This window comes from Typopeltis vanoorti, chromosome 8 (assembly GCF_054136105.1).
Source record: "Typopeltis vanoorti isolate ZY-2024b chromosome 8, IOZ_Tvanoo_1.0, whole genome shotgun sequence".
NCBI classification, from domain to species: domain Eukaryota; kingdom Metazoa; phylum Arthropoda; class Arachnida; order Uropygi; family Thelyphonidae; genus Typopeltis; species Typopeltis vanoorti.
The window spans coordinates 117,984,431-118,006,389 of record NC_143556.1 but is presented as its reverse complement, the minus strand read 5'-3'; the positions used below and the strand labels follow the sequence as shown (position 1 = coordinate 118,006,389).

Genomic DNA, 21,959 nt, shown 5'->3' with positions numbered 1-21,959 from the left:
TATTTGATAGCCAAGTGGTTAACTTACTTTCCAATCATCAAGCTGCAAGTTCAAATCCTGTCTTGAGTCTGGATGTTTGTTGATTGTCTTTAGGCATGAGATGAATTTCATTGTCCAGTGTAAGCAGTCATGCCCTGTTTATTGAAGACCTGAAGGGTCTTGAATATTCTTCAAGCATATTGTTTTTTAGCTTGCATAGTTTTTACAAAGTCCAGAAACTCTGTTTCTGGACTATGTAAAAAATATAAAAAAAAATTAAAGAAATAAAATAAAATATTTAAAAAAATAAAAAACTTCCTTAGCCTACACACAGAACTGATTACTGATGTACTACATGCCTTATGTGAGTGGGAGATATAAATATTTTTTAAAAAAGTTTTTTTCTAACCAGAAAAACAAATCTTTTGTTATGTGCTAAACTTAATAAAATGGTAAACTGCAGTTTATTATTAATATTTATGATATTAATAATAGTTAATAATATTATTATTAATATCATAAATATTAATAATAGTCTATTAATGATATATTAATATACTATCATTGCGCATGTTTAGAAATCTGCTAAAGGAGTGGAAATTTATACATTGAGTATAGACTTTTTGAATGCCTCTGTGGATGGAAAAGAGAAAGTTACTGAACTGGGCCAAGCAAACGGTAAATATAAGTATATATTAAGTATAGTCAGGATGTAACTTGTTATCTCTATACACAAATACTAGGAGCATTAGAAATAAAGGGGTAGAGTTTGTTGCCTTGTTGAATATGTTTTGGCCTAAGTCTATTGGCACTGTTGAAGTCTGGCTATCAGATATAACTGAATTCAAGTGTAGAGGGTAATATTTTTAGAATGCATAGAAGAGGAGGGCAGGTATGCACTACTAATATCTAAGTTGCCCATATTTTGATTTTCCCAAACCGGGACGCTTCTATACAAGACAATAACTGGTATGCCAAATATATTAATATTGATGCTATATCATGGACACATGATTTGCACGCATGCCTGTATAGATTCTGCATGCACATAACTTCATAGTTAGTAGTGGTCTAGCCACAATCGAAGTGGCCTTGATGCAGATCGATTATACATATTCTAGAGTTTAGCGCAGCATCATTATTTTTATAAAAAAAATTTTTTTTTTTCTATTTTTACTTCCCTTCCACTCATGATAATGTACAATAGCAATAGTAATAATATGTAAGATTGTTTTTCTGGGACAATTCACAAATCGACCAGGACAGGACGGGACGTATGGTTGGCCTACTAATATTAGATGATTTGTGTCCAGTTAGAGTTAAAACTCATGAAAGTAATAATAATGTTCCATTTAGCATTGAGTTCAAGGTTAACTGGATAAAATTTGTGTGGTTTTTCTACAGGCATGGTGGTTCAGCTGCAGATGAAATGCGTCACCAATTTACTCCGATGGGTCCTAAGCAAATAATCATTATGAGTGACATAAATTATCCAAACATTGATTGGGTAGAGGAGAAATCTCGTGATACGAATAAAGGAGAAGTTATTGAGCTGTTGTGAGACAACTTTCTCAAACAGCAATGACATAGAAGGAACTCAAGGCCAAAGAATGTTGGATTTGATGCCAGAAGGGGTTTCAGTTAAGAATGTGTTTTGCCACCAGTTCATAACAGTGATCATGCTGTACTGACCTTGGAAGTAGCTAATTATATGGATGTTCCAATTAGGATTGGTTACATCATCTTCATCACAAAACCATGGGTTTGCTATCCATTGGTATGCTTCCTTCACTATCTTCTTCCACCTTTCTTTGTCCAGTGCACAGTGTCGCAGTTTCTGTAAACCCATTCCACACCAGTCCTTTGTCATCTATCCATTTTCTGTATGGTCTACCTCTTCTGTTTACACCCATAATACCAAACATGAATGTCTTTATCTTCCATTCCTCACTTATTCTGCAGATGTGTCCAAATAATTGCAGCTTTTGTTGTATAATCTTTTGCATTAGATTCTTCTTTGGTTGTATGTTCCAATAGAGCTCTTCGTTTGTGATTTTTTTACCCATCCTATTCTTAGAATCTTCCTAAGAATAGGATGGGTAAAACAAGTTATGTTTTACCCATTCTTCCTGAAACAAGTTATTTCAAATGCCAAAATTCTTTTTCTTGGTTCCTTATTTATTACCCAAAGATACATGTTTCTAGTACTCTTAGTTTCATTTGCAGGCTGATCAATTTACTATTCCCCATGTTATCCATAGCCTTTAGATTTGTTTTTCGCTTTGCAATCTTGCTCTTTATTTCTTTTTTACAGTCCAAATCATATGTCGTTTTACTTCCCAAATATGTGAATTGTTCTACATTTTCTATATCAATCACATTCACTTGTATCTTTTGTTTCATGTTCCTCTCACCAAATACCATTACCTTTGTTTTTTCCAAGTTCTCAGATTGTTAATTCTCATTCCATGTACTGATATTCCTTTTGCATCTTCCTTCATTTTATCCATTGCTCTTTCTAAATGTGCAATGAAAATGCTTGGTGATATTGCCGGCTTGGTTCGCCGAGTGGTCAGCGTATCTGCTCCCTGGGCAAAAGGCTGCGGATTTGAATCCCGCCGTGGGCATGGATGTTTGTGATTGTCTGTGAAAATACCAGTGGTGGTGTGTGGTAGATGGCATTGATGTAGATCAGGAGTCGGAAAACTTTTTAGACCGTTGACCCCTTCACGGAATCCTTGATCTCTCATCGACCCCCATCATATTAAATGAATGAATAAATGTTATCAATAACAAATTTCTCAATTTAAAAGTAATAATTCCTTCAATCTTTTACTTCATCACTGCTTCTTGATAAGATAAGCAGTAATGAAGACATTGTTTCATTGGTAAAAGATGGTATAAATCCAAATTTTAAATACTCTTATGAAGACTGTCGGCACTTCATACTATTAGGGACTGCCATTATGGGAACTGTAACGTTAAAAAAATTACCCAGTAAATTCAAAGTTATCAGATCAGTGAATACCACTCTGATAGCTATGGGCAATAAATGCTCACTACCCTGATTGTCTCTGTTCCAGATGTCTTCATCGGGGAGAGCATGCACTTCTCCCTTGTTGGCTCAGCCGGTCAGCCATTTGGCATTGCAGGTTTACTAGGTGTTACTCAAAATCATTTTAGGTGTTTATTGAACCCTTTTTGACCCGTAGACATTTATTCACTCCCCCCTTGGATAGTCACATAACCCCCCCCCAGGGGTTGATATTGACCACTTTGCTGTCCTCTGGTGTAGTTGATGATGATGGAAGTTGCAGTTCGTTGTAGTTGGATTGAGTGGTGCAGACAGAGTTGTAGAGTCAGTACCCTACCTTGATGAGTTCCTTGGACTCCCTGGAAGTGTCACATAATAATAATAATATTGGGTCCTACCTGTCTAGTACCACTGCTTATTCTAAACCATTTCTCCAAATCATCACCTGTTCTTACTGCAACTGCATTCTTGTAAACATCTTTTAATATAGCTATTAGTTTTCTGTCAATTCCATAGGATTCTAGTGTAAAATCTCTCATGATATGTGGCTTCGTAACTCATCATGTTCGTTTTTGTTTTTTGCTTAGGAGACTGTACTCAGAGTAATGTTAATTTTTTGACTGAAATAATCTTTTCTGTAATAATATTGGGGGTGCTTAAGGGTCAAAGCTGTATAACTGAGAGGAGACCTTCACATAGCCTTTAAAGGAATGCGGAGAACCGACCAGGGCTTCTGACCTAATGTCCAATCCTCACCTTCTCGTGGTGCACCCTGTTGAGTATCTACTTGGATACTGAACGGACGAGGATGGGCTGGCAATTTGGGATTTAGCCGACCAAATTGTATTCTTATTGGTTAAACCAAAATATAGAATGATGGTACAACATGACAAAATTTCATGCTGGCTGGGGCGTCGCCCGGTTAAACAAGGCCCCCGTTGTTTTCGCCAGGGAACCAGGGCGAACAGCGAAAAGTCAGCTACTGGAACAAACCTGAAAATAAACCCCAACTCAACATCACCAGAGTTAAAGATTGGTACTATCAATGTAAGAAGCCTGAATGGCAAAGAAATGGAGCTAGCTGAGGAATTAGATAAGTACCAGATCGACATAATAGGGTTGACTGAAACAAAAAAGACAAAAACTGGTGAGATCTTTCTGAGCAATAAATACAAAATGTTATATTCAGGCAATGACAATCAAGGAAAAGAAGGAGTAGCCATAGTATTCAACACAAAATACGAGGCTCATCTTCTTGAATGGCAGTCAGTCTCAAGTAGAGTAATGTGGGCAAATATGAGAATGGGGAACTGGACAATGAGACGTATTTGTGCCTATGGTCCCACAGAAGGTTCTACTGAGGTAGAAGTGGAGGAATTTTTTGACGCTTTAGAAAAAGCAACTGACACAATGAAAAATGAAAAGTTGGTCCTTGTTGGGGATCTAAATAGCAGAGTAGGAAATGATTGTGAGACATACAAAAATATTTTGGGAAAATTTGGAGAAAAGAGCAAAGCTATTAATAATGGCAAATATCTGTTGGATTTCTGCTCAGGACATGGACTAGTTATTGCTAACACCATGTTCCAACATAAAAATGTGCACAAATTCACATGGAGAGCAGAGGCTAGGAATAAGAAAAGTCTCATTGACTATGTTATTGTTGATAGTGATGTTTTCTCCCTGGTGCAGGACACCATAGTGTACAGAGGATTTGAAATTGGAAGTGATCACTATTTAGTCTTGAGCAGGATAAATTAAATTTTATATTGAAAAGAATAACATGTAAGAAAGTTTTAAAGCGAATAAAAGTTGAGCAGCTCTCAGATGTGAGCTATAGACTAAAATACACAAAGATTATTGAAGGAAAAATGAAAGAGTTTGAGAACAGGAATCAAACCTTGGAGATTCAGTGGCAAACTCTGAAGAAAACATTGATTGATTCTGCCAGAGAGGCATGTGGTGAGGTTGTGTGCAAGGATAAAAAAATCAGAACTCCCTGGTGGACACAGGAAGTTAAAGAGGCAGTGAAGGAAAAGAAGAAAGCATATCAAAAGTTCCTGGCAAATAAGTCAGCTTTTACTCTTACAGAATACAGAGACAAATGTAAGAAAGCTAAACAGTGTGTAAAACTAGCTAAACAAAAGTCATGGGAGGACTTTGGCAAGAATATAGAAAATAAATATCAAGAACGTGGCAAAATATTCTGGAGGTTGTTGAAGAAGCTTAAGAATGGAGGAAAGAGTGCTATAAAAGGAATTAGAGATGATAAAGGTGACATGAAAACGGGAGAAAAAGATATCCTTGAAGTATGGAGTAATTACTTTGAAAAACTGCTAAATGAAACAAGCAGTGATGACAGCACAGTGGTAAAAAACACTGACCAGGCATGCAGTCAGGAATACATATCCATACTTGAAGTAGAAAAAGCTATCAAAGGCTTGAAATGTGGAAAGGCAGCAGGAGTAGATGATATTCGACCAGAAATGCTGAAGTATGGTGGTATAAGAGTTACAGTGGCTGCACTGCATAGTTCAGAAAGCCTGGGCAGAGGGACGAATTCCCGATGATTGGAGTAGAGCTCTCATAGTACCCATATATAAAAAGGGAAATAAAACTGCATGTGAGAATTACAGAGGTATTTCCCTACTGAGTGTTCCTGGCAAGATCTATGCAAGTATACTTGAGAAATGGTTGAGAAAAATTGTGGAAGAAAAGCTTGGTGAAGAACAAGCTGGATTCAGGCTAAATAGAGGCTGTCAGGATCAGATCTTCACTTTATGACAAATAGTTGAGAAAGCATGGGAATATAACAAAGATCTGTATTTAAGTTTTGTCGATCTGGAAAAGGCATATGACAAGGTCCCAAGAGAGAAGCTATTCAATATGCTGCAGTTATATGGTGTCAATGGGACATTATATCAAGCAATACTTAGTCTTTATTTGAGTTGTAAGTCAGCAGTTAGAATTGAAGGAAGTACAGGAAGATGGTTTAATGTTAAATCTGGTGTGAGACAAGGATGTACATTATCCCCTCTGTTATTCATTATCTATGTGGATCACATTATGAAGGAAAGTGGTATTAAACATGATATCAAAATTGGAGATGTTAATGTCAGCTCTTTGCTTTATGCAGACGATGTTATGCTTCTAAATAAATCCACTACAAGTCTGCAAGATTCTCTGACTAAATTGAATAGCTCTTGTAATAGATATGGTATGAAGGTCAGCAATAAAAAGACAGACAATGAAAATAGGCAGAATCATTGAAAATGTCAACTGTGTTGTGAATGGAGAACCTGTGGAACAAGTAAAACATTTCAGCTATTTAGGCACGATTTTTACTGAAGATGGTAAATTAAATATAGAAATAGACAACAGAATCAGCAAAGCTGGTATGGTGGGAAGTCAATTGAATAAATTCATATGGAATAAGAGAGAAATTAGTCAGAACACTAAATTAGCTGTATACAAGACAGTGTTCAAACCAGTTTTAACTTATGGATCTGAGAGCTGGGTCAGAAGTAAAACACTTGACCAAAGACTAGAGACTTCAGATATGAGAATCCTGAGAAAGATTATAGGCGTGAACAGATGGCATCAATGGCAGTATCATATTAAAAACGAGGATATTAGGAAAGAACTTGACATTGTCAGCATCCAGGAATGCATTAGCAGAGCTAATCTCAGGTGGTTTGGTCACTGAAACAGAATGGGCGAGGAAAGATTAGCAAAACAAGTGTTCTCTGCCAGGTTGGCAGGAAAACGACCGAGAGGAAGACCAAGATATAGGTGGATTGATACGGTACAAAGTGCTTTAGACGATAGAAATATAAGATCTGATAATATTGGAGTGTTGACAAGTAACAGACTGATTTGGAGGAAAATTGTAGATAGGAAATTAATAATGATGTAATTTTTTTCATGTAGTACTATCATATCCTGTACACCCCTTGAGGGTACATGCAAGAATTTGATGATGATGATGTAATAATATTGTATTGAGCCTTTGTTAAAATAATGTGGCGCATGATGTCATCATGTAAGGTTATTAAATAATGTTAAATCAGTAAGTCTAATGCTAAAATTAATGAAGAATTCTGAGAATATGCTAGAATCGGAAATTTCCAAAGACCCACGAAGAATGACGTCATCATATCCAAAGGTCAGTATGTGATCATAGCTGCTGTGGATAAAGAATTCCAAAGACGCAAGAAGAATGATGTGATCATGTCCAAAGGTAAATACGTGACCAATTTAGAGAGACATGCACAATGGAGGTCCAGACCTACAAAACGCAGTTCGTCGGGAAGGAATTTTGTCTTAGGGTTTTTCTAAACCTTCTCTTACTTGGGTCCACCATTGGGAATTGAAAGATAAGTGTCGTTTGTGTTAAGATTTTCTAAGCCTTCTCTTACCTGAATCCACCATCATGCTGGAATCGCTGTTGGAAATTAAAAAAGAAGTATCGAGAGTTCTGAGTCTTCTACCTGGGTACAACTGCATGAAATATTGTGTCGTTCATCTCAAAGGGAAGGAGCTGTACATTGGCACCATGTTAAGGGTCCTATAAGGTAAGGCATAGTGTTATCTAGTGGAAAGAAAGACAAGAAGAAGAAGAATTATGTATGAACAAAAGGTTAACGTGAAAGACTGCTGAACAAGAATTGTAAGCAGTTGAAATACTGAACAAGAACATATGTCAAGCATCTATGTTTATGAGATAAAGTATATTAATGGTGAATTAGGCTTAATCAAGATATGTCTTATATTCAGTTTATGTTATGCTAGATTGTGAATTAGCTTAGACCTAAGATTACATTAGAAAGGATTGAGAATAGCAAAGAAAAAAAATTGTTATGACGTGTATATATGTGAATGTGACTCATTCTGTACATATTTCTATTTGACTTAATTAAATGGTTTGTAAACAACACATTGGACTGATTCTGTCAATACACTCTCCTAAAAAAATTCAAACCTGCATAAGATAGAAGTTGATAGTTGGTGGAGACAGAGAGTTGTGGAGTGGGTGTTCTCCCTCAATGAGTCTTTGGACTCCTTGGAGGTGTCACATAATAATAATAATAACGTTTATATGAATTATATTCGAGCCACGACTAGTTTAAAGTAAGAGTAATATAAATGAGGAATTGAAACAATATCTGCTTAGTCTTTGATTTAAGATCTTATATTCTTATACTCAGAATATAGTCTAATTGGTGCAGTCATTAAAACAAATAAATTTATTAGACTGTAGAGCTTGAAAAATAAGATATAGTAGAAATAGATAAATGGCTGTAGTTGATAGTTAAGGCAACCGACCATTCACAATGTTTTAAGTAAAGAGAAGACAAAGCAGGGTAATATAAGCACAGACAACATTATTACGCTAGCACTGTTAATGTCACTTTCTGGTCGATACTGTCAAATGTCTTCTGAAAATCAGCAAAGCAAGTATATATGTTTTTTTTTGACAACAGATTTTGACAAGTATATTGTCAAAATCTGTTGATTTGTACTTCTGTCTTTCCTAAATCCTGCTTGCTTATCTGCAAGGTATTCTTCCAATTGTGTTCTCAATCTTTCTATCAGTGTCATCATCATTACCTTACAAGGTGACTTGTCAAAGCAGTTTTTCTATAATTTTTATATTGTATCTTATTTCCTTTCTTATATAATGTTATTAATATCGATTTCACCCTTTCCTCTGGCATTTTCCCTTCCTTCCTTCCTTCCATATTACATAGTTGGTGCATATTTAATTACAACATTTAATCATTTCTCCAGTGATGTTATTATTACCAGTGCTCTTGTTGTGTTTTAACCATCTTATTGCTTTTTTGTACCTCTCCTCTTAAAATGTCCATGTCATACTCATTGCCTGATGATATCTTCAATCAGTTTCCCAACTCCATCTAAATCTAGTTTTTCTTCATATAACTCACTACAGTATCTTGTTCACTGCTGTACCATTTTGTCTTTATTCATCAATACTTTGCCTTTTTCATCTTTAATTGTGATCTGTTTTGGTTGCCACCTTTTATTAATTGTTCTGATCATTTTGTACACCTCCCTAGTTCTATGCTCTCCTTAGTACTGTTCTATGTTATTGCATTGAGCTTCTAACCATTCCATTCTGACTGCTTTCTTCACCTCATTACACTTTCTTCTATATTGCTCCTCTATTTGTTCTGATGTATCCCTTCTTATCTTCAACATTCTCTTCTCTTCTCCTGTACTGACTTCAGTGTTTCTTGTTACAGGTTACATGCTGAACAACAAAGTTGGAAATTATGACATACTCAGAAGAATACTATCTTTGGCCTTATAGTATCAATATGGTAAGCTACGAAAAGATGCTTAAATGAGGTTGTATCTAAATGTGTCCCTAGAACAGGGGCGGCTTGTGCATAGGCACTGCAGAACTGCAGCACCCCAATTTTTCTCGATATATAAATATATTTATTAATTTATTTATATTTGCTTGTAATATTTAATTTTATCATCAACAATCCTATACAATTCTCTTATTTTGTATAAAAAATAATAAAAATCCATCTTGTAGCACTTAGGAGGGTGAAGGATGCTAGCAGCACTGTGTTTACCACAGTATCATATTGCTATGCACGCAAGCATATGTACGTCATAGTGAGATGCCAGCTGTTAGGCTAATGCAGCACTCTCCGTCACGCAATTCCACTGTTTATATGCAGTTTGTACCAGTAGTAGAGTGTTCGTAGTGCTTATCGTGTTTACTCCGTCTCTTTAAATATTTGGACATTAAATGATTTAATTGTAATGGCCAAAAATTGTAAATCCATAATAAACAAAAAGTATAATAAATGAAAAAGCGGTGCAAAAAACATAATAAATGAAACAAAACAAGAAGAATATAATTTATTTTTAAGTAATTTTGAATTATACCAAACTGTATAATTTTATTGATAATAAACAAAAAAGTATAATAAATGAAAAAGTGGTGCAAAAAACATAATAAATGAAACAAAACAAGAATATATTTTATTTATAAGTGATTTTTGAATTTATACCAAACTGTTTAATTTTATCGATAATAAACAAAAAGTATAATAAATGCAAAAGTGATGCAAAAAAAATAATAAATGAAACAAAACAAGAAGAATATATTTTATTTTTAAGTAATTTTAAATTATACCAAACTATATAATTTTATTGATAATAAACAATATTTTTTCATGTTTAATTTTTTTTTAAATTTTTTACCATAATGTTGATATTTTATCCAAACACATATATACTGACTTACATTGTATGTATGTATATTTCAAAAGTTGCAGCACCCCCCCCCCCCCCCACGATTTCAAGCCACGAGCCGCCACTGCCCTAGAGTTCAAAGAACAAATAGAATGGGAGTAAAATGGATGTGCAATCTTATCAAGCAAGATAATCCATGAAAGATTACATGGAAAGAATATCATGAGAATAAGAGTGAGAGGAGTTATGGAATATAGGTGCAGGCCAGAAACATTGAGTATTGTATGATAAATTAAATCAGAGTATGAAAAGAAATTGGCTGTGCAGGCTAAGGGCAACCTGAAAAAAATTTTTTATTGCTATGCTTGAAAGTAAAAGAAAGAATGAATGAGAAAGAATAACTTTAGTTAAGCATGTGGTAAGTACTCTTGTGTCAGGAACTGATGAGATTGTTCAAATAATGAGTGCTCACTTTTCTGAGGTCTATCAACAAGGTGCACAATGCAACTACTAAACTGATGACAAGATGGAGGTGCATAAGGATGAGGTTCAAATGCTGTTGAATTACTTGGACATTAGTTCAGGAATAGTACTAGATGAGATATCAGTATAGGTACTGAAGGAATGTTCAACTGAAATGGCTTGAATCTTTACATATTTAACTTGTTTAACTTTACATGTATAACTTGAGCTCAACTCAGGAAAAGGTGGTGCAAAAACTGATGTCTAACTACCAATCTATCAGTATGTGGCATAGTGGTGAAGATTTTAGAGAAGTTGGTAAGAACTTGCATACAGAAGTGGATTGACAGACAAGCTGTACTTTATTATTATTATTATTATTATTATGTGACGCCTCCAGGGAGTCCAAAGACTCATCGAGGGAGAGTGTGGCAACAGCATCGAATGATTGATCTCTTTCAACTACTAACCACGCTCACACTTGCTTAACTTTTTTGCTGAGCCATTAGTAGAAGAGGCTCTAACAATTGACCAACCTTTACAAAGAGCATCATGGATTTATTAAAGGGGGGGGGGGGTTGTGTTCTGGCATTTTACTCATATTTTATAATTCTGTGGCTGAATTAGAGAAAGGGAATGAATACATTGTGATGTTGTTTGCCTTTGCTAAGGCTTTTGATAGGATACCACATGAAAGGCTGTTGCATAAACTTGAGATATGGGACTGGAATATATACTGTTGACTTTGATAAAATTTAAGGTAACTAACCAGTGGTGTTCTCCAGAGATTATTCCTTGGGTCATTGTTGTTCAATCTATACATTAACGATATATTGGAAGGACCTGACAGGAGATGTTCACTTGTTTGCTGATGATACAAAGATAGGCATGCTACTGATATATGGCACTTAAAGAATGATTTGAATAACCTTAGACAGGACAAATAATAGCTGTCAGTTTAATGATACAAGTAAGTAGTAAGCATAAAGTTTTGTAGTATTCTCATCATACCAAAGTGTAATCATGACATGGGAATTCTCATCGCTTTGGCATGATGAGAATTCCCACGGTATGTTATATTGGTGGGATTGTGTTACGAAAAATTGAGGCTAGGGATCTTGGAGTTATTGTGGATAGGAAACTGAAGTGCAAAGGTTACATTGCAAACACTGCAAATACAACTCCGAGGATAATTGTAATGGTTTGAAACGAATATTGACATATAAGGATAAGGAAGTCCTTTTGCCTCTTTACATGGCATTGCTGCTAACCTACCTTTGTTACTATGTGCACATTTGGTGTTCTCAGTTTGGAGGGGATAAAGAAGCTATGGAAAAGGTGAAATCTGTATTATGGAATGTAGATTACAAGGACAGATTGAGAGTATATATAGACTGCAGATACTGGTAAACAGGAGAAAGAAGGGTGATATGATACATGTCTGTAAACTTCTGAAAGGATGTTATAGGTTATCAACTGATGAAAATTTTCGTTATATGAAAGGTGGAGAGAGGACAAGTGGGCATTTGCGGAAGTTTGTGTGGTTAAGAAAGGGACAAGAGCTAGATTTTTGTCCACAGCAGTGAGTGAGTGGAACAGTTTTCTTGGCAAGGTAGCGAGTACATCTAGTGTAAATCAATTTAAGAGAAGGTATGACAGCTGGTGTGGGCAATCTGTGGTGTCTCCGGAGGTCACTAATGATGATAATATTAAATCTGCAATGTTATGAAAGAGTGGAGTAGTTGCTCGGTTGACAGTAATAAAGGACATTGGAAATAAACATTAATATTAAAAAAAACTTTTAAATTCTTCACTTCAGTGGCATAACTATCAGGTATAATTACTATGGTCTTATTAAGGAATTAAAGATTGGCTAATCTTTAATTATTAGTTATTATTGATACAACTTTTTTTTTTGTTCTGATGCATCTTATGAAAATGAATAAGTCTTGATTAAAATGTAGTAATTAGTTTTCTTCCCCTCAGGCCATATGCAATTTTGTAAAGCAGCATTTATCAAATGAAGCAATAGCTAATCTGAAAGATAAAAAAAATGAAGTAAGTTCCATTTATGAATTCTTTTGAATACTTAGGTTTTGGTTTCAGTGATATATACATGCTAATTTAATTAAAGTATTATTTAAAGTATAATTGGTTTTACTGACACTAAAATTATGTGCAAATATCTTCACATAATTAACACTACAAAAAAAAAGTAAAACACAAAGATTGGTTATCTGTATTATCTTTTTCATTCTTTGCCTTTATTATGTTGTTTAAAGGTTGAGCTAGAGAACTAAGAGGTAATTTCCATAGCAGGTGGTTCTCCACATCCCACATAGGAATGTGAAGAACCAATTGCTGGTGGGGTACTTCTGACACATTATTCGTTTCACATCTTCCTATTGAATTATGTTGCTTATTTACTTCTAAATAAACAAGGATTAGATAGCATTTTTGTACCTGGAACTTAATTCTGTGTTAGCTGAAACTGGAACATTATTTAATTATAAGATGCCACCCCCATGCTGCCTTCATCAGGGAGCCTATTCATACACTGAAGTTAGCTACCGGAACAGCCTAAAGTTAGGCACCATCAATCAATACAAGAAGTATTGATGGAAAGTGAAGTGGAGTTAACTGAAGGATTAGAAAAATGCTATGCTAGCATCATTGGTTTTACTGACACTAAAATGACCAAAATAGGTTAGATTGTTTCAAGTAATAAGTATGAAATGGTTTATCCATAAAGTTGAATGGAGCTAATTTCATTTGTGTTGTGTGGACAGATTTAAAAACAAGAAATTAGATGGTGTTAATATGATCAGAGAAGACGGTTCAGGAAGGAAAAAAAATAAGATTTTTTGAATTACTAGAAAGGACAACTTTTATAAACAGCAGAGCATGAAATGAATCCCATCCATATAGAAATATGTCAAAATCTCAAAGAGAGGGTGGTAATCATACACATAATTGCAGCTTTTTTGAAATCAAATATACAATTATCAGTACAGATCCTACTGTACTGAGTTTTGCATTGTTTTATAATGATGTGTGTTGACTGTGCCGTTGTAATATCTTTGTTCTTATCTTGTAGAGTGTGGCCGGCTTAATTCCTTAATCTTTTCTTAGTATCACTTTAACCTTACGATTCCTACAAATGGTGATGCTGTTGGTGAATAAGCCTATGAACTAGGCCAATTCACGGATACAGATAACTATCTCCTCTGCTAAAAGAATTCAGGAAAATTTATTTGATTAATGACTGCACCACCTGAATTCTTCACGTAGAGCATCGGAGATATGTTATAGCACCTTTAGGATATAGCTATAATTGTGGGCTTAATTGACAGTGTTGCAGTTCCCCAAATTCTAAGCATAAAGGTTCGAAGTTTTTGCGAGGTAGTGCATTGTACAAAGATCAGGCAATAGTCTCTATTAAACAAACAAAACATTTATTTTAACTTAAAGTAAATCTTTACACTAGTATACACTTTTCATCCAATTCTTCTCATAACCTTAACATGAATATCAACTTTTATCTAACAATATTAAACTTCCCAATATAGTGAGAGGAGACTCTCGTATTCTATAATTCTGGCAGTTACTATCCTTATGCTATGCTATGCTATCATTGCAATATCAACCTTTGCTATCCACGACATTCTCATTTAGCCTAGTAACATTATGTCCAGTGGACTCACAATCATCCTTTCGTACTTAATAATTAACACAAAGATTTCTACTCATAGGTTCTTGACAATACATATAGTCCTATTAGCACATACGATCCTTAGCTGTTTCTGCCAACTTCTCCAATCCATTAAGTGTACTGGAATTTCTCGTACAGTGCTCGACAGGCATCCTTCTGTAATTCACATGCAGGAGTAGCAGCACATCTTCGCCAAAGGAACTAGGTCGCCTCACGCCATCCTGCGTTCGGTGCACAAGGCAAGTTCCTTTACTTCCTATGCATCGCTAAAACTTTCACTTCTTCTCTGGGACTGCCCGTTTCTCCAAGGGTTATGTACCGACGAGTCCAAACTGACCTGTGGACTGCAGCTAGATGACAAAGAGAGAGAGCTTGCCCTTCAGGCCTCCTATATACAGTTTTCAGGAGTTCCGTGTTTTAGGGTCGGAGACCACCCAGATATCCTGAGATCACTCTGACGTCAGCTGTCTTAACCTTTAACAAAGGCTGGAAACTTCCTTGCTGCAATGACCTTCAGCGCTTTTGTTAGCTTTTAGGTCTCAGACATAATCTGTTTTAATTAAGGTAATTCTATTTCATTACTAGACTATTATTACAATATCAATTTGATAAGCATACTTAAAGTGCACAACTTGAACATTTATACTAATTAATAATTTTAAGAACAATTCTGCATTACTCTTTGTGTCAGATACCCCTATGGGTTTACAATTAGTATGACAACGTGTAATTTTACTATATTTACACATTTTTATGACCTCTGTAAAAGTCGATGCTGAAAATTTAAAATTTTCTATTGCATCGAATTTTACACCATTCCTTTAAAGTGCATGTGTTGACTGTTTGATTATCTTCCATATGCATGTACATAATGATTTGATTATGTAATGATAATAAATCTATAGCATAAATAAATTTTTCATATCTTCTGGCTTTATTCCTGTTAACAAAAACTTGTTTTGTGAGCTAAGGCTTACCATTTATGTGCATAAAATAAAATTGCAGAGTGTAAAAATAATGTTTAAAATACAAGGGTGCTCTGAAAAGTTCTCGGTCTAACAATGAAAAAACGAATTTATAATTTCATAATTATTGCTATTTTTCAACATAATCTCCCTTAAGACGAATACATTTATTCCAGTGATGCTCCAGCACATTATCCCGTCCCTGCAGTGGTTCTCAGTAAGATCTGCAAAATACCCCTCTACAGCTACAATCACCTCTTGATTCGAAGAAAAATGCTGACCAGCCAAAAAGAGTTTTGGTTTTGGGAAGAGATAGAAGTCAGAGGGTGCCAAATCCAGGGATTAGGATGGATGTTCCAACAATTCATAGTGCAGATCCCTTAATTTTCCCATTCCCAAAATACCTTTGTGCGCAGTGCTTTGTCCTGATGAAAGGTGATATTTTTCTTCTGTAAGCTGGGTCTTTTCTCACGAATTTTTTCGTCTAGTCTGGAAAGATCGGAATAATATTTCCGGGTTATTGTTTTACCTTTTCAAGATAATTAATAAACAAAATGCCTTTAGCATTCCAAAAGACCGATGCCATGACCTATCCTGCTGATGGAACCGACTTTGTCTTCTTTGGCACTGAACAACCGGCTTCTGTCCACTGTTTTGACTGCTGTTTGGATTCTGTTGTGTAATGGTGAATCCAAATTTCATCCATAGTAATAAATCAATACATAAATTCAGTTTTATTATTGTTAAAACGCTCCAAGAATTGTTCAGAGATTTTCATGCGAGTGCATTTTTGATCTGCTGTGAACAAGCGCAGCACCCATTATGCACAAAGCTTTTTTTTATTTGCAATTCTTCATGCAAAATATATCCTACACGTTCTTATGAAATGCCTATATAATCTCAACAATTTCACGCATTTTGACTTGCTGGTCATCCAGTACCATATCTTGCACTTGATCAACGATTTCTGGTGTTGTTATTTGGATGTCCTTCACATGTATCATCTTCAACACTGGTATGGCCATGTTTAAACTCAGCAGCCCATTTCTTAATTGTCGAAAACGAAGGAGAAGAGTACCCATAAACTTTTATGAACTTCAAATGAATTTCTGTTGCCATTAAACTTTCTTTTACAAAGAATTTTATAACCGCATAACACTCAATTTTATCCATTTCATTTCTTTTTCAACCAACTTTTGCTTCAGACAGCAATATAAAACAAACTACTCGATAGAATGAGTTGCAATTTCACATGGATGCTTATGAGAGATGTACCAACTTAGAAAAAAAAAATCTCGCCAATAGTGTTGCCATCTATGATCGTGGCCGAGAATCTTTCAGACCACCCTCGTATGTTTTAACTTATGCATCCAGTGTTGTTCTTCATTCACGAAAGGATAAGTAACTGTAGCAGCTGCTTGAAAACAGTAGAAATGACTATTAAAGATGTGTTCACATAATGTGAAAAAATAAATACCTGTTGTACTATATTACATTGCATTGCAGTTTTTTTTTCTTTCTACAACTGATGTAATTCCCCTTGGATAAAAATCAGAAATTTGTTTTTCAGAAATTTTTCAATTTGTGGTTCTTGAAGTTGAATTGATGAAAAAACAAAAAATATGATTTTAGGGGCAAAATGCATACTCAAGAGTCAAATTTCATACCCAAGTCAAAATGCATACCCAAGAGTCAAATGCAAAATTTGACTCTTGGGTATGCTGAAAAATGTTCTATGCAAATAAACGTAATTCATTTAGATGTTGTGGTCTCTAATGTATGCTGGATTTCTGCTGGTGACACATAAAAATTTATTTAAACCAGAAAAATGTTGATTATGCTATTGTTGTTAAGGTCTTTAAATTGTTCAAAGAATCAAGATGTCTGGGAAAATTTATCTGATATTTGCTGAAATGTCCCCCCCCCCCCCACCACCACCATCAATCCTATAAAACTCTTTACGTAACTTAAATGTTTGTCACATTCCTCTTTTTCAACCAACTTCTGCAATCCATGCAGCCACAGTTTATCCTCATAAGCAACATTCCATAGACCCACTTATTTTGGTTGCTTGCCTCTGAATCTCTCTACCACTTCCTCATCCCCAAGAGATCAGCCCTGAGCACAGTAATCCAGATGTGGATGTACCAAGGCCTTATAAAGAGGAATAACTTCCTTATCTCTACTTGTTAGTGTGTTCTTCAGTAGACAAGTCACCTTATGAGCTACCTTAGCAACATATCCTCTAAACTTCAACTGTGTCGACCACCACCCATTAAATCCCTAGCCTCATCTATTTCCTGAAGTATAGGTCCATCAATGTGGTACATTGTTTGTAATTGATTATCCAAAAATGCATAACTTTATTTCTTCACATTAAACTGACACCCATTTTCTTTTGCCAATACTGACAGCCTGTTTAAATCATCCATAAGTTTTCAACATCACCTTGATTAATCTACCTAATTTTTCATCTTTAGCAAACAACTCAATATTTCATTTTGGATTGCTTCCTATGTTGTTAGTTGTGTACAAATTAACAGTAGTGTGCTAGGACCATTAGTCAAGTGCTTCTTTGTATACCACTTTTTTGATATCTGTCAAGCAGCCACTCTCTTATCCCCATAACCAGTGTCATATCCATCCCCATTTGTTTTAATTTGTATAACAGAGTTCCGTGTGGTAGTCCATGAAATTCTTTTGCAAAATCCAGTAGGCATGTAGCCATTTCCTTTATCCAGCTCAGCTGTTACTCTACTATCAAAAAAAAAAAAAAAAAAAAAAAGTTATCAAATTACTTAGGCATGAGTGACCCTTCACAAAGCCATGTTTTCTCTCATAGAGTATCATATTCTTATCTCTTTATTAGATAAAAAGACCATTATTATTAATAAAATATCGTTAAAAAATCTCATCATCAAATTCCTGACATGTACCCTCAAGAGGTGTACAGGATATTATGATAGTAATACATGAAGAACTTACATCATCATTACTAACTTCCTGTCAACAATTTTCCTCCAAATCAATCTGTTAACTGTCAAGACATATCAGATCTTATATTTCTGTCTTCTAAGGGACTTTTTACTGTGTCAATCCACCTATATCTTCGTATTCCTGTGGGGCTTTTTCCTGCCAATCTGGCGGAGAGCAGTTGTTTTGCTAATCTTTCCTCTCCCATTCTGTTTAAGTGACCACATCACTTGAGATTAGCTCTGCTTGCACATTCCTGGATGCTAACAATGTTAAGTTCTTCTCTGATATCGTTGTTTTTAATACGATATTGCCATTGATGCCATCTGTTTTCACACCCCTAATCTTTCTCAGGACTTATATCTCTAGTCTGTGGTCAAGTGTTTTATTTCTAACCCAGCTCTCAGATCAATAAGATAAAAATTGACTTGAACACACAGTCTTGTATACATCTAATTTAGTGTTTTGACTAATTTCTCTCTTATTCCATATAAATTTATTCAGTTGACTTCCTACCATACCAGCATTATTGATTCTGTTGTCTATGTACCATTTTCACTAAAAAAATCATGCCTAATTAGGTGAAATGTTTTACTTGTTCTATAGGTTCTCCATTCACAACGCAGTTGATATTTTCTGTACTTCTGCCTATTTTCATTGTCTGTGTGTTGTTATTGCTGACCTTCACACCACCTTATCTATTACAACAGTTATTCAATTTAGTCAGGGAATCTTGCAGACTTGTACCAGATTTAGTTAGAGGTGTAACATCATCCACATGAAGTAAAGAGCTGAGATTAACATCTCCAAATTTTGATATCAGGTTTAATACCACTTCATAATGTGATCCATATAGATAATGAATAACAGAGGAGATAATGTACATACTTGTCTGACACCAGATTTAATATTAAACTATCTTCCTGTACTTCCTTCAGTTCTAACTGCTGACCTTACAACTCAAAGACTAAGTATTGCTTGATATAATGCCCCATTGTTGCATTTTGAATAGCTTTTCTCTTGGCATTTGGTCATATGCCTTTTCTACAAAACTTAAATAGAGATCTTGGTTGTCTTCCTATGATTTCTCAACTATTTGTCATAAAGTAAATATCTGATCCAGAGAGCCTCTGCTTTGCCTGAATCCAGCTTGCCGTTCACCAACCTTCCTTTCCACAATTCTTCTCAACCGTTGCTCAAGTATATTTCCATAAATCTTACCAGGAACACTCAGTAGAGAAATACCGCTGTAATTCTCACATTCCGTTTGATTTCCTTTTTTTATATATGGATACTATGAGAGCTATACTCCAATTGTCTTGAATTTATCTCTCTGTCCAGGTCTTCTGAACTATGCTGCAGCCACTGTAAGACTTTTATACCTCCACACGTGAGTATTTCTGGTTGAATATCATCTACTTTAGTTGCCTTTCTTCATTTCAGGCTTTTGATGGCTTTATCTACTTCAAGTATGAACACATTCCTGATTGCATGCCTGTTGAGTGTTTTTTATTACTGTGCTGCCACTGATTGTTTTGTTTGGCAATTTTTCCAGGTAATTACTCCATACATCAAGGATATCTTTTTCACTAGTTTTCATGTCACCTTTATCATGTCTAATTCCTTTTACAGCACTCTTACTTCCATTTCTGCACTTTTTCATCAGCCTCCAGAACATTTTGCCACCTTCCTGATGTTTATTTTCTATGTTCTTGCCAAAGTCTTCCCACGACTTTTGTTTAGCTAGTTTTAACTTTCTTACATTTGTCTCTGTATTCTGCAAGAGCACAAGCTGACTTATTGGCCAGGAACTTTTGCTGTTTTGCATTCTTTTTTTCCTTCACCGCCTCTTTAACTTCCTGTGTGCACCATGGATTCTGATTTTTCTATCCTTGCAGGCAACCTCACCACTCTGGCTGAATCAATCATTGTTTTCTTCAGGATTTGCCACGGAATGTTCAGGGTTTGTTTTCTGCTTTAAAACGCTTTCATTTTTTCTTGAATAATGGTTGTGTATTTTAGTCTACAGTTCACATCTGAGAGCTGCTCACATTTTATTTGCTTTAAAATTTTCTTACATATTCTTCTTTTTAATATGAAATTTTATCCTGCTCAAGACTAAACAGTGATCACTTCCAATTTCAAATCCTCTGTACACTGTAGTGTCCTGCACCAATGAGAAAACATCACTATCAACAATAACGTAGTCAATGAGAATTTTCTTATTCCTTGCATCTTCTCTCCATGTGAATTTGTGCACATTTTTATGTTAGAACAGTGTGTTAGTAATAACCAGTTCATGTCCTGAACAGAAATCCAATATGTATTTGCATTTTTATTAGCTTTGCTCTTTTCTCCAAATTTTCCCAAAATATTTTTGTATGTCTGAGAATCATTTCCTACTCTGCTATTGACATCCCCAACAAGGACCAACTTTTCCTTTTTCATCGTGTCAGTTACTTTCTCTAAAGCAACTGACACAACCTTCATACCATCAAGAGTGGTACGAAGTTTGATAATTTCAAGTTTCATTTCATTCCATGAACTCATCCATTCACACACACACCTATGAAATTGTTGCCTTCTTTCTCCTACTTGTAGATGTTTCCTCAAAATTTTGGAAATTGCATTCAGTTGAATCATTTTTCCCCTTCATAAATCCTTGAAATGGTCTGTTTATTGGTACATCTAAAGGTTGAAGTGCAGGGATGAGTCCTCCTGGAATTACAGCTATTTTTATGAAATTCATTCTTAACATCTTTGGTTTTGTGGCAGCTAAACTGATCTCATGCTAACAAAGCAAGTTTCTGACGTAAACTGCCAGGATGTCCTGACCACACCTTCTTTATCCATAACTTTATCCACCCTTTTGGATGAATATTAATGTAAACTCTTTGGGGAAGTTTTTCTTTAGGCATTTTTTTTCTTTTAAAAATAAAAAAAAAGGTGGCAGTTTTGTTCCATCTGCACATCATGACAAAACAACAGTATAGTGATTTTTTTTCGTGACCAGAAGTTTTAACAATAATATATACATTTTTTTTTTTTTCACCTTTGAAGTTAATCTTGTTCGAGGACATCAAAAGTCAGAGGCACTTCATTCATATTATCTCTCTCTCTGTGAAAGTTCAAAATTGTCTTGTTTTCTAGCATTTATGATGAATCTGCAAAATTCATTCATTTTATTTTCGAATTCGTCTGACATTTTTTGTGATATTTTCATCTTTGCACAAATTTCTCGTCATAAATCTAAAGCACCATAAAATCAATATTTTTTTCTGTTGCCAATCATTTTGCTTGGTGAATAATAATTTTTGTAGATACATAGCAAACCAATCTTCTTTGATCAATTATCCAAGTTTTCAATTCATTGTCAATTTCTAGGCCCTTAGTCAGTTTCCTGCAGAGGTTATGTTTTTTAGAATTTGTTTCGATTAATTTCTACTCTTATTTCCTCCATGTTCCTACCATTTTTTCTGTAGGCAGATGCCCAAAGTGCCACTCTGCTGTCCTATTGCCATTCTTTTTTACATACTCAATCACTGTACACTTGAATGCAATCATATAGCTATGTCTATGCTTCGTAGATTCCATGGAT

At 35.1% G+C, this 21,959-nt stretch overlaps 1 protein-coding gene across 1 annotated transcript in view; it reads left to right on the top strand.

Annotated features, from left to right (window-relative positions):
• Positions 1 to 21,959, top strand: part of LOC150104307 (tRNA-splicing ligase complex subunit RTRAF-like) — a 178,644-nt gene that overhangs the window by 109,659 nt on the left and 47,026 nt on the right. The window contains exon 6 of the mRNA XM_090396290.1: positions 12,698 to 12,769. Within this exon, the coding sequence (XP_090252416.1) occupies positions 12,698 to 12,769 (72 nt within the window). The remainder of the gene's footprint in view (positions 1 to 12,697; positions 12,770 to 21,959) is intronic.